Raw genomic sequence first — 13,669 nt, forward strand, 5'->3', positions numbered from 1 at the left:
GTATAGGATCTTGTGTTAAAGCAGATTGATAACCAAAAAATAGATAAAGCATTTAAAAAAGTATAGACACCTGTTGAGTTCTAAAAGATAGATATTATATTGCTGCAGAATTAACAGTATTATTATTATTAATTCAAGTGTGAGTTACTTGTCATTTTTCTTTATATAGTAGGGAGGGAAAATGGGACACCTTTTTAGCACATAGTATCCAAATATCCTGATGGTGTTTTAAACAACTAACGGTCTATGGGAGTCGTGCGGAAACGGTTTTATAATTCTTTGAATGTTCTTTGTTTACTATGAAATGGGCTGATAAAATAGAATGAAAATGTGTCCCATTTTCTCCCGCCCTAATATATAATTATCAGTGCAAATGTGACCTACATAATTTTGTATGATTTTATCCTTAATGATTAATTTCTTTGTTATTTACTCAAGATCCGAATCCAACTTCGAATACAACTTCATGTTTAAAGGAAAACTACACGAAGAATTTCGTTTCCTTAAAGTAAAAGCATCCGGTTCGTACGATGGACAATTTGAACGAAAGTTGTAAACTAACTTCTTTAATAAGAGGACTGTGAACACCATTATTTAATATTTCTCACAAATTTTACATTTCATTAAACCTACTGCTGTGTTGTTTATCAAGAAATACACTGTGGTTCGTAAGAGTTTTCTTTTTCACGAAACAGAGGACATTTTCTTTCTGTTACAGGCATACAAAATATCTATAATAGTCAAATATTACGGATAGTATTTGGCCGTCGAGAATGGTTTTATGTCTTGTACGTCTCGGATATTTTTGACGTGCATTTACTGCTACACAATGTCGGAGAATGTAGAAGTAAACGTATAGTAGGGTTGGGGAAGATGAAACACCCTTTAATTCTATGTTCTCGACACATTTTGTAGTAAACAAAGAAAATTTAAAGAATTATAAATCCATATCCTAACGACTCCGATAGACCGTTGTTAATTGTTTAAAACACGATCAGGATATTTGGATATTATGTGCTGAAGGTGTCCCGTCCTCCCCCACCCTACTATGTAAACAGTAATTGAGGCATCAAGTACAACATTTCTGCGACAGGAGTTGAGACGTACAACAAAATACCACAAACAAAATATATTCGTGGCGATCAATTAAAATTTATTTAGACGTAGTACATGGCGCCAGGGGATAGCATTACGATAATAAAACACAAAAAAAATAATAAAAAAGGGGCAATTCGGTTGTCTTTAGATATAACCACGTTGAACTTGTATTGCAGACGGTCCAAGTGCATCTGCTGTTACATCTTGGTTTGGCTGTCATTATCCATCACAGCGGATGGATTATCATATGCGCTTGGATCGCTCAGGCTGAATTTTCCGGTGTTGTGGTATTTACTCTTCGTGTGGAGTTTTCTGCAATATTGAAATCATGTTATTTGACTTTTATATGTTTAACTTGCAAAGTCAATATTATGTATAGTGGGGTGGGGGAAGATGGGACACCTTTAGCTACTAATATTCAAATATGCTGATCGTGTTTTAAACAATTAACAACAGTTTATGGAAGTCGTGAGGATAGGATTTAATAATTCTTTGAATGTTCTTTGTTTGCTACCAAACGGGATGAGGAAATAGAATAGTAAGGTGTCCCATCTTCCCCCACCCCACAATATGTGTGGTAAGTTAGGGTAAGATGGTACATGCTTTCATTTTTATTGTCCCACTTGGTAGTAAACAAAGAAAAATTTCAGAACTATATTACCATAGTTTCACGACTCTAAAAGATTCTTATTAATTGTTAAAAGCACAATTAGGAAATATTGACCTGGTTTAGGGACATGAAGGATATACGGTTATAAAATTCTTTAAATATTCTTTGTTCACTACGAATAGGACGAGAAAAAGAATATAGTCTAGACCGTATTACCACACCTGACTATATACGTGTTTTGGAAATAGGCACAGAGCAGTTGCAAACAGAAGATTTCCTATGTGTATTTAGATTTAATCCCAGTCTGGAAATCTTAACCGTTTTTTTTCAACTTTGGTCGTGTCTTGAATAGAACAGACAGGTAAAGTGCTTTTACTAGTGGTAGTTTCCTACTTTTATCTACATCCGTCCGCTATACCCATTAATGCAACACAAACTTTACGCTTTTAAGAGATAAAAAGGTTCGCCCTTAAATAGCAAACACTTCGCAAAAAACATCGCACTTAATTCCTTTGTCAACGTGGCGACAATTGTTGTGATTTGCGAGGAAGGCTGATACGCTCGAGTTCCCCCAAGTTAACCGAAGTTTGCTTTGCTAAGGTCAATAACGGGCGTAAGTTATCTATATCCCTTAAAATCCGAAAAATATTTTGCCAATAATTCACTATCCGAGTTAACTCTCTGTTCTGTAATGAGTTGTCTTTGCCGCATTATATTGCTCGCTTACATCCGCTGTTATAAACACAACACGACTCCGTGACGACAACGCATCGGATTAACACTTATGTCTTTCAAGTATTTGTTTTTGTACCAGAAAACACGAACCAGCAATGTTTAAACTAAAGCGCAATTTAATTGAAAAACATCCGCTTTTAGGCCAATGGGCTCAATTACTTCCAAATGTACTTACGTATTCTTGTATACCAGATAACATATAACACAGAAGGCAAGGAAAATTGCTGCACCAAGAATGCTTCCGACCACGATAGCTGTTACGTTGGCAGGCGTAGTCGCCCTTACACCCTGAAATATATAAGGCTAATATTTCTACCGTAAAATATTTTTATCAGCTTCAGAATACTGAAATTATAAACACCACAAATTTATTTCACTCTCGAGTACACGAAGACCAATATTCAAAAACAAAAAAAGAGATGGGAATGCGCTAAATAACATTAAAAATTATAGTACTGTGGAGTGAGATAGGATACTGATACCACCTAAATCTTATGTTTTCTGATCGTGTTTTGAACAACTATAACAACATTTTTTAGAATAGCTGACTACGGTTATACATTAGAATAAATATTCTTTGTTTACTACCAAATATGTCAAGATAAGAAAAAGAAAATGTCCCATCTCACCCCATCCTACTGTATAAACTATTATATCTAAACATTTGTAATTTACCATTACTGCCGGTGACGGTGTGACTTGAACTGTAGTAGCCATGCAAGTTTTACCATCACTACCAAGCATACGATCGTCATTGCAAACACAACTGTAACTACCAGCGGTGTTCATACATCTGTCACTGCACCCACCGTTCTGTGCATCGCACTCGTTTATGTCTGGAAAATATTAAACGTTATTACTATAAATAAAAAATACTTTACCTGTGTGCTTTTGGTCACGAAAGTAACATCAGGATATGTTTACTTTGGGCCACGAAAAAAAGGAATGAATTATGTTTAAACAACATTAAAATAAATGAAGTCTAGATTTGGTTTAACGTAGGTGAGGTTATAAGGCACGCTATTTGAAATTTAGGCTAGAGTTGACACATTAATTCAAGTCTAAGACACGTAATAGATAAAAATATATAAAAAACTTACTAGTTTATAGTTAAAAGCGTTGCTGCTAAAAATGACAATTTTAAAACATTTCGTTAAAAAACAAAATTCTTTTTTAATGTAAAAAAATCGTTAAAAAATTGCTAAATCTTACCAACACAAGATGGTATGGCAGTAAAAGCTGAGTTCATACATTGCACGTCATTTGGTCCAGCAAGTTGGTATCCAGACATACAACGATAACTAACACCCCCACCACACTTCTTCCACCAACCGTTACTTATACTAGGTGGTGTACCGCATGTACCAACTGTGCGAATAAGCATTAAGATGTATATTGAAAACTAATGGAACCATTTCAGAAAAGTTGATAACAAATTTAGGTTTTCTGCGAGATGTTTTGAACCACACTAAAATTAATAATTCCGAAAGCTATGGTTTTAGAAACCTTTAGAGTCAGACGCTATGTTGGGTAAAAAGGATATACCGTTGGCTCATGTTCATATTTACGAATCGTGCTTAACAATTAACAACGATCTTTTAGAGTAGTGAGGATACAGTTATATAATCATGTAAATATTTTTTGTTTACTACCAAGTAGGACGATAAAATATAATGAAAACATAGACCACCTTACCCCAAACTATACATAAAAATGTTCTTTGTGATTGTATTCACACATAAATATAGACTTGATCAAGTTATAGTATAGGGTGGGGAGATATGGGATACCTTTTCATTCTATTTCATTGACTCATTAGGTATTAAACAAGGAATTATAAAACCGTATCCGCTAGACTTCTATAAACCGTTGTTTTGTTTAAAACACGATCAGAATTTTTGGATATTATGTGCTAAAAGTGCCCTATCTTACCCCACAGTGATAATCAAATGCAGAAGAAAATGCATACAACTACTTTAATCTGTACCTGCTGGGTCTTCACGCCACTGTGAAAGATCCAGGTTAGGAATGTTTGCACAATCAACAAACTGAGATGTATCACGTAGCATGAACAAGTCGGGTTGGACTCGCGTTAAACCAGAGTTATCACACAACACACGGGCGAAGGATAATCTGTTTAACGCTGTGACCTGAAATGTAGAATTGTTATTGTAGGAGATGTCTAAAACCACTAAGTTACAGAACAAACAGAATCGCCCACAAAGCTGCATACGTAGCACCGGAGCTTACTAAAGATATATGCGAGCACGAGGTGTATGAAACGGAACATCCGTGTTATACCGACTGTCGTTTTCCCGGCTAAATAAATTTCATTCATTTATTTATAAATAGGGAACTAAAACCTTACATACGCGATAATATATATATCAGTAATAACATGTTTATATTGACTCGTACACACACAGTGTGTTGGTTAAAATCACACCAACTAACCTGATTCGGTGTGAAAACATTTGGATTCTCGTAGTAAAATCTGTCTCCGTTTCGAAGGAATTTAAACTGACGAGCAAGCAGGCAAGTGAAGACTGGTCCACCACGCGAACCGTCCATTAAATCTTCGGAAAGACCAGCTAACCATAAATCTATGTTTCTATGAACGATAAAAATATATACATTCGATTCTTGAGAAATTTGAGAAAAGAAAAAAATTTCGATTCTTGACGATGTGATGAAACTGAACGATAATTAAAACTAGGGTTTTCGAAACAGAAAATGTTTATACATGTATTAATGTAGGGTAAAACATGGTTGTATAATTCTGTAAATATTCATTTGTTTACAACAAAATGTGTGATAAAATAGAATGAAAACATGTCCCATCTTACCCTTCTCCTACCTAAGTATAGCGGGGGTAGAAGGGACACCTTCATCACATATAACATTCAAATATCCGGATCGTATTTTAAACAATTAACATCGGTTTATGGAAATTGTGAAGATATGGCCTTATAATTCTTTAAATGTTCTTTGTTTACTACTAAATGGGAAAAGAAAATAGAATTTAAAGGTGTCCCATCCTTCCCCATCCCAGTATATACCTTGTTTTTTATTTAAAAATATTTACATACCCTGGATGGCCGTATAGAGCTTCTAGTTTATCACGAGTTGCTTTGTCTTTTATTTCACCAGCTAAGTCACTGAAGTTGTTCGCCCTTGCTAAACCACACTCCTCACGCCAATCATTGTATAATGGTAACGCGTGGTCACGACCTCTCTGTAGATTCAGTGAGGCAAGATCCAATGCCACCTATAAGTATTATAGTGGTAAATACATAGTAGGTTGGGGTAAAATGGTCCGTTTTTCATTATCCCATTTGGTATAGTAAACAAAGCATAGTTATTACGACTCTAAAATGGCGTTGTTAGTTGTTCAATTGGGAAATATGGGACATTCTTTGCTGATGATATTTATTTTACCCCGCAGTACTATATTCAAATGCGTCTATTTTTGTAGACTATTGCAAGGGGGTTTACGCAGCGTAAAGCTAAAAGATTTGGAATATAGACCTTAATTGGTATATTAATGATAATGGATGTCTTTATTATGCATGTACACAGGTTTGGCAACTACAGAAAAACACCTGCTATTATAATGTGTTCAAATCATTTAAAATGACCCATAAACGCCAAGACAACATTAACGTATTATAAAAACCCACTAAACATAGGGAATAAATGGTTATCACGGACTTAAAGGATTTTTGCAACGCTTTGTAATGATATCTGGATAATACGTCACTGGCCATCATATCATTAAATCTAAATTGACATATCTTGCCTGGTTTTGTAAAGCAAAGAGTTTATCCCTAAGCTCTTCGTGCATCATTTCGTCAGCTTTGATAAGTTTGGCCGGTCGGCCGATCAAACCTGAAAATTACAAGGGATTAATTAGTGTCATGAGGCAGCATGTGTTCTGTTTCATATGGGTCGCATTTCGCCATTACGTAGGCTGTTATTTTGAAAGACCAAACATCAAAGTAATGGGACTTTACGTGTAACTGAGAATTGGTTATAACAATTTACGCCAGCGAAGGTAACTTAAGACTTTCAAATGATGTATTGTGTCCAATGTTTGTTTACAGCCGCGATATTTGATCTGTGGCATAATGGAATTGTAATTCAAATGATCATGTGATCGTGATGTATATTACGTCATTTATTCGATAATGAATAAAAGAATACTTAACGGCAGTTGCTCCAATCCAGTAGTCACAATGGATTGTCTAAACTGTCAGCCGTTTAGAAAAATAGAACTCGTAAGCGCGCACGGGGTGTATAAAACAGAACATTCGTGTTATATAGTAGGATGGGGGAAGATGGGACACATTTTCATTCTATTTTCTTGTCCCATTTAGTAGTAAACAAAGATCAGTTAAAGAATTATAAAACCGTATCCTCACGATTTGCATAGACCGTTGTTAATTTGTTTAAAGCACGATCAAGATAATAAAGGTTTCCCATCTTTCCCCACCCTACCATAACAACCGTTTTTCCGCCCACACTAGAATAAAGCAATAAGTGATATTCATTCAACAACACATACGAACCTCTTAATATAGGATCCATTCCCCCCTCCCTTATCATTCGCCATGGGGAGAAAAAAGCTTCATGCAAAAGAATGGTCGGGAACTGTGGATGATTGTTAAAGTTTTCGTCCAGTCTCCTGAACTGGGGCGAGATAGTCGCATGGCCGAAACGAAACGCAGCTGTGGCGAAAACGTTTGAAACTGTTGGGTTTTCATTCTCTCTATAACCTGTATAGTTTCCCATCATGCGCAAACCAGCTGGGCCGATTATCTTTGGAACGTATTCCCTGAATATTAGGAAAAGATTATGAACGAAAATAATAAGATATAGTTCGGTGGGGTAAGATGGTTAATGCTAGCACATAATAAACCGTATATGTAACAATTAACAACGAGCTGCTAGAGTCGTGAGGATATGGGTATATAACTTTTAAATATTCTTCGTAAATTGGTAAATGTTATAGCCAAATAGAAAAATAAAACAGAACGAAAAGTTGAACCATCTTACCCCAACCCTACGTAATTTGCAAAGTAATTTTTTGCGTTACTGTATGACATGGTTTCCTAAAAAAAGCAATTAGCTGTATATTTTTCCTATATTTGTTATAAAAAAAATATGTTTTAGCATGTAGGCATTTTTCATAGTTAACTAAATGTATAGTAGGGTATTGAAAATGGGACACCTCTGCATTCTATTTTCTTGTCCAATTTAGTATAGTGAACAAAGAACATTCAAAGAAATTTATAAAACCGTATCCTTACGACTTCCATAGATTGTTATTAATTATTTAAAACACGACGTTTGAATATTATGTTATAAAGGTATCCCGTCTTACCCCACCCTACCATTTATGTTCCCAATCGTAGAAAAAATTTGTTTTAATATGCGGGCATTTGTCAAAATCAACCAAATGTATAAAAAAAAAGAATATTTACTTCCAATGCACGATCTGGTGATAAGCTCCAACTATCTTCCTTGCTTCCTGGTAAATAATTTCACCCGACCAGTGTGGGTTCATGGACTTTAACATACGAGCAATCCTGTTGTGTTCTCGCACCCATACTGTGTGTATTGCACTTAATGTTAAATGCTCGCTTACTCTGTAAAGAAATAATAAAATATAGATCTAAAATTTAAGTAATTTGTAAAAATAAAAATAAAAAAGTTGTAAACTGCCAAAATCGGTTTGCATTTGGCTTTAAACCATTTATACAACTCTAAATTTTCGTTTTTTAACTTAATTTTTATAAGTCTATGCTATATGTATGAACCCAAAAAACGCGTTTAACACCATATTTTGATCACCGCTTTACTTAGATATAAAGTAATGACGTGTATATAAATTTATAAATATTGTATAGAAGGGTGGAGAAAGACGGGACACCTTTTAGCACACAATACCACAGTATCGTGATCGTGTTTTAAACCAACAACGGTCAATGGGAGTCGTAAGGATATACCATTTCATAATTCTTTGATTGTTCTTTGTCTACTACCCAATGTGACGAGAAAATAGAATGAAAATGTGTCCTATCTTTCCCCAACCCCAACAATATAAAAATGTAAATTGTGGAAAAGGTTCCAATTACCTTCCATCTCCTGCGTGGAAACAAGGAATGTTTACGCCGCTCGCATCGAAAGGATCTTGTACACACGGGTTGTTCGGATCGAATGGCAAATAATCCCAATTGCCTAGGAATACGGAGCGTTGTAGAAAAGTAACAATATCTACGCCATGGTAATGGCATCAAAACATAACAAACAAGTACAATACTAGTAATCACGAGACAGCTTCACGTGTCGAAGCACTTTTGTTCTTTTGTTTGTAAGCTTCACACCCTTACAATAACCATACATCGTTAGCTGTCACGAGGTGTATGAAACAAAACACCCGTGTTATAACAATAAAGTAAATTACATTCATTTATTCCTTTATATTGAGACAATAATAACTGTGTAGTGGGAATTTCTGATTCTACGAATAGAACCACAAACAAGCAGGAACAAAGCGAAAGACTTCCCTCTAAAGCCAAGTTAGCTAAGCGTAACAACAACAACAACGCATATATAGTAGGGTAGGAAAAGACGGGACACCTTCAGCACATATTATCCAAATATTCTGATCGTGTTTTAAACAATTAACAACGTTCTATGGAAATCATGAGGGTATTGTCTTATAATTCTTTGAATGTTCTTTGTTAACTTCCTAATTGGACGAGAAAATAGCAGGAAATGGTGTCCCATCTTCCCTCACCCTACTATATAAAGCCTTGCTGTGTTCATATTGTTCGTATAACAAAGCAAATAAATCATAGCAAAGCAAATAAACAAAATGTATTATGACACCGGCCCAAATCCGGTCATGGTTTTTAAGCTATCCATAAAATTATACTGGTGACGGAAACTAAGAAATGGTAAAGTAATATCATTTTATATGTGCCTAAAATATTTTGTGATATAGTAGGGTAGGGGAAGACGGGACACCTTTAGCACATAATATCCAAATATCCTTATCTTGTTTTAAACAATTTAAACAATTAACAGCGGCCCATGGGGTGAGAAAAAACTACCAAATGGGACGAGAAAATAGAATGAAAAGGTGTCCCATCTCCCCCCACCCTACTATATTTGAGTTCAAATAAAATCTTACCGTCTTTAAACATGGTATTTACTTTCATCAGACCATCATCGTTGGTCAAATTACGTAAAATTCGATTCAGTGAATCAGTACTTCCGTATACCTTTAAAAAAAATATTTGGGTCTTTTTTAAAAACACAACTATAACAGAACATTTCGTTTTTTTTTCCTTTTTAAGTTGTGTAAAAGCTCTTTAGTATTTGGGCAAATATGTTTTCCGAATAATATTTTTCGTCAAACACTGACACTGCTAAAGTTTTGACTCATTTTGCATAAGTTTACACAATATTTTTTAAGCGAAGTATATAGGTACGGTTTAATTATGTGATAAAAAAGAGATAATAGTGACGCGACTATTATTTTAAGCAAGTGTGACTTTTGGCAACACTTATCCCAGCAATTGCTCTAATCAAGTGAGCCCTTATGGGTTGTCTAAATTGTTAGCCATTACAGAATCCAGCAAATCAATCACAAAGTTACATATGTAGCAACTCGTAAGCGGGCATGAGGTATATAAAACAGAACACCCATGTTATAATAATATACATTGCTCCGCCACTGGAGAATAGACCAGTCACATAACACATTACAAACCGTGCTTGCGTCGACAAATGACGTCACGGCGTTGATTTGCTCACGTGGTCTGATGGAATGAAATAGTGATGACGTGTCACCTGTCCCACACACAGCTGCTGAACGGAAAAATGGAAGACAAGATGCTGTTGTGATGCGAGGGTCGTCAGAAGGTACCTGTGAGGTCGTGTAAAGAGATATTTTTTTATTGATAACTAAAAACAGTAAATACGGTTTGTTAAGCAGAAACGAGTTTTGGTCGTTTTGTAAAGTTTTTGGGCAGTGTGGTTTTCTCTAATAAATTATTTCTATTAGCATACAATATATAGTTTACGCCTTTACGGTATAACAGATGAACTATATGGCTTGAAATCTAGATCGATTGACGCGCCCGCGGTGTAGGAGCTTATCTATTATGGAGATTTATATACATCGTATTACAATTTTACTCATAAATAAATAACCGCAAATCACATGGAAAAAAACTCAAAATATTTTTCAATCTACAACCAAAAAACTCGCACAGGTACAGCCTTGTGCATTTGAAAATAAGATGTATAAAATATTATTATTCCAGATTTAAACCAAACCTGCATTGGATAACACGGTGACTCGTTTTTACACGTCTTCTTGCAATCAGTTAATCCTTGAAAGGTGGAGGTACTTAAACTTTGCGGAGTGAAATCTAAATCATGGTCAATGTATTGTCCCCACACTACCAGCATATGGGAATACAAAGGATCGCCTAAAACAATTTAAAATTTGGTAAAAAAAGCCGGTTAGTAATAAATACCAAATTTTAGGTAACACATTTTGATGAATTTTTCGGGGCATTATTTTAAAATTAAAAAAATGTAACAAATTTTGGTGAATTTTCTCTTAAAGGTAAGCTTAAGATTGTGCTAAATTTATTAGTATTTGACAAAGCTTAGATTTGAAGTATTTTTTCCCTAAATTGAACAAATTGAACCATGGCCTATACTAGAGATATTTCTCGTACGCCGTGATTGAACGTAGCAAATAGATGAATGATTATAACTTGTTTATCTTCGCGTGGGGGGCAACAACAGTCATTATAACACGGCAGTTTTGTTCCATACGCCTCATGTCCGCTTTCGAGTTACCATGTATGTAACTTTGTGGGTAAAATACCTGTAACTCTTGTATTCGAAGTTCTCATTATATCGTTTGAAACTTTTCGGACAACAGGTAATTGGTATCCATTATACGAACGTTGACTATCCCAACCTATCGGAGTGCTGAATTCATTTTCGTATTGTGCAGGGCGCCATCTAACGAACGGATTATTCGAAGCACCCCAGTATCGATTAACTTTGTTGTTGCATTCACCGGTGTGGGTTCTGACCAAGTAAAAAAATATGATATGTTTGCAAAGTATTATTTTTGTTAACACTATGTTTTTCATAAAGTGTGCCGCCATTTATATGATAAACCTATATATCTCTATTGGCAAAGTTGTTTTTCAAGCTGACATTTCGGCTAGCTATACAATCACCAACATTAGGATTACGTTCTATTCATCTAGGCTTCGTCAGTGACTGTATGACGTCAAAACATCGATAAGCAAAATAAATTTGCGAAAAGAAAAGTATTAGACTTTCTTATTTTATTACCACAATTGTGAAAGGGACACGGGGCCGTTAAAGAAATGTTCAATAAATCATTGCTTTACGTGCTTGTACTTCTGCACAGCGTTGTCACATTTACAGGTTATTACATATAGTAGGTTGGGGAAGATGGGACACCTAGTCATCCTATTTTCTCGTCCCATTTGGTAGAAAACAAAGAATATTCAAAGGGATTCTACGACTCCCATAGACCGTTATTATTTGTTTAAAACACGATCAGGATATTTGGATATTATGTGTTAAAGGTGTTCCATCTTACCCCATATTACCATAGAACCATATTTTACCTGTACATATTGTCGATACAAGTATCCGGACATGTTGGGCTCACACCATTTGCACGACAACCAGAAAACTTGGCCAACTCTGCGATCGTTGCGCTTGACAGCACATCAGTGACGTTTACCCGGCGTTTAAACCTACGATAACCGGACATTAAAACTTCTTAGTGAGATCTATTCTATATGATGAAGCGAGCATTTAAACCAGAGTTGGCCCGTTGCCAATTTGCAAGTTACAAAAAATAAACAAAATGAGTTCGAGACTCGTCGCTGCTACTATGAGCATTTATGAATTGTCTAAACAAAGTGTCAGCCATTAAAAATAAAATGAAAAAAATAATAATAACTAACAAAGTTACAGGAGTAGTAACTCGTACACGGGCACCCGGCGGGTGTATGCGAAAGTTTAGATATATCATCGTCCATACCTTGAAAGTCGGTTCGACACCTTGTCATGTACAATATCAAACGCACAATGATAAATATCCCCAGCTTTCGCCATATCGCTCGATTCTTCGCTGGGCGGTCGTTTAAAATACTGGAACAAAGTCATTGGATTCCTCCACACTTTCTAAAAATAACAAAAACGTTTGATTAGGGTTTCGGTAACGGATTTGATTGGTACTATATATAAAAAGGTGAAGAAAAGTTGTTACAGTTTAACGGTATGTAAGTAATTTTAGACATTTTGGACAGGTTACATTGAATATTTGAATTTCATATTGGAATAAAATAGATAGGCATCCAAGCCGCACTCAAACGCTTTTAATGTCCACTAACTGGGTTGCGCTCGTAGGTTTTGGAAATTACAAAAATGTTTTTACCTCATCGCTCCAACTTTTATCTGTTCTGAAAATCGCTCTTCGAACTTGTTGGAAAGCTTCACGAAGAGCTTCTCGGGCGAATTCGTCACCTTCGTAACCTTTGTTGAAAATACATAATTTTTTATTAGTATCGAGTAGTGACAGTGGGGTGGGGAAGATGGGACACCTTTTACTCTCTTTTCTCGTCCCATTTGGTAGTAAACAAAGAGCATCCAAAGAATTATAAAAACTGTATCCTCACGACTCCCTTGGACCGTTGTTAATTGTTTAAAAACACGATCAGAAGAGTTGAATGTTGGGTGCTAAAGGTGTCCTATCTTGCCCCACCCTACTATATCTACATGTAGTGCTTTTATTATACGGCTGATTGACCGTCAATTTAACTTAATGTTGACCGTCAATTTAACTATAAAAAATTTTACTTTTCGTTTTTTTTTTATAAATTTTAATTTTTGCGTAACTTTGTTGTTGTAACTAAACGGGCAAAATAGCTTGATGTTACGGTTAAAACTTACCTGTCTCGTCGAAAACATACTGCTCGTCGGCAAAGACCAATTTGCAAAAAAACACAACCGCTATGCACTTTGTCCACATTCTAATTTGTCTCGTTTTATTTTGTGAACAGCTCTAAAAATAAAATTATTAACATGCTTGGAAAAAATATTTCTGTAAAATTATTCAAAACTAACAGTATTTCACTCTTAGAAGTCGGT

The 13,669-nt window shown here is 35.4% G+C and overlaps 2 protein-coding genes across 2 annotated transcripts in view; one reads left to right on the plus strand and one right to left on the minus strand.

Annotated features, from left to right (window-relative positions):
- The window catches only part of LOC149735463 (deleted in lung and esophageal cancer protein 1-like), a 30,360-nt gene extending 29,688 nt beyond the window's left edge, over positions 1–672 (plus strand). The window contains exon 35 of the mRNA XM_089878340.1: positions 439–672. Within this exon, the coding sequence (XP_089734466.1) occupies positions 439–556 (118 nt within the window). The 3' untranslated portion in view covers positions 557–672. The remainder of the gene's footprint in view (positions 1–438) is intronic.
- On the minus strand, positions 666–13,629 carry LOC149735466 (eosinophil peroxidase-like). Its single transcript, XM_089878348.1, has 19 exons — positions 13,472–13,629; positions 12,957–13,054; positions 12,561–12,703; positions 12,139–12,270; positions 11,355–11,563; positions 10,793–10,947; positions 10,224–10,379; positions 9,642–9,732; positions 8,581–8,683; positions 7,927–8,091; positions 7,012–7,277; positions 6,243–6,331; positions 5,533–5,711; positions 4,898–5,054; positions 4,431–4,593; positions 3,656–3,811; positions 3,119–3,279; positions 2,619–2,731; positions 666–1,410 (listed from the first exon to the last, which is right to left on the minus strand). Exons 1-19 carry the CDS (start codon positions 13,548–13,550, stop codon positions 1,296–1,298), a joined length of 2,730 nt encoding a protein of 909 aa, XP_089734474.1. The 5' UTR covers positions 13,551–13,629; the 3' UTR covers positions 666–1,295.
- Positions 13,630–13,669: the final 40 nt, after the last annotated feature.

Source organism: Ciona robusta, chromosome 5 (genome assembly GCF_009617815.1).
Source record: "Ciona robusta chromosome 5, ASM961781v2".
In the NCBI taxonomy this organism is placed as follows: domain Eukaryota; kingdom Metazoa; phylum Chordata; class Ascidiacea; order Phlebobranchia; family Cionidae; genus Ciona; species Ciona robusta.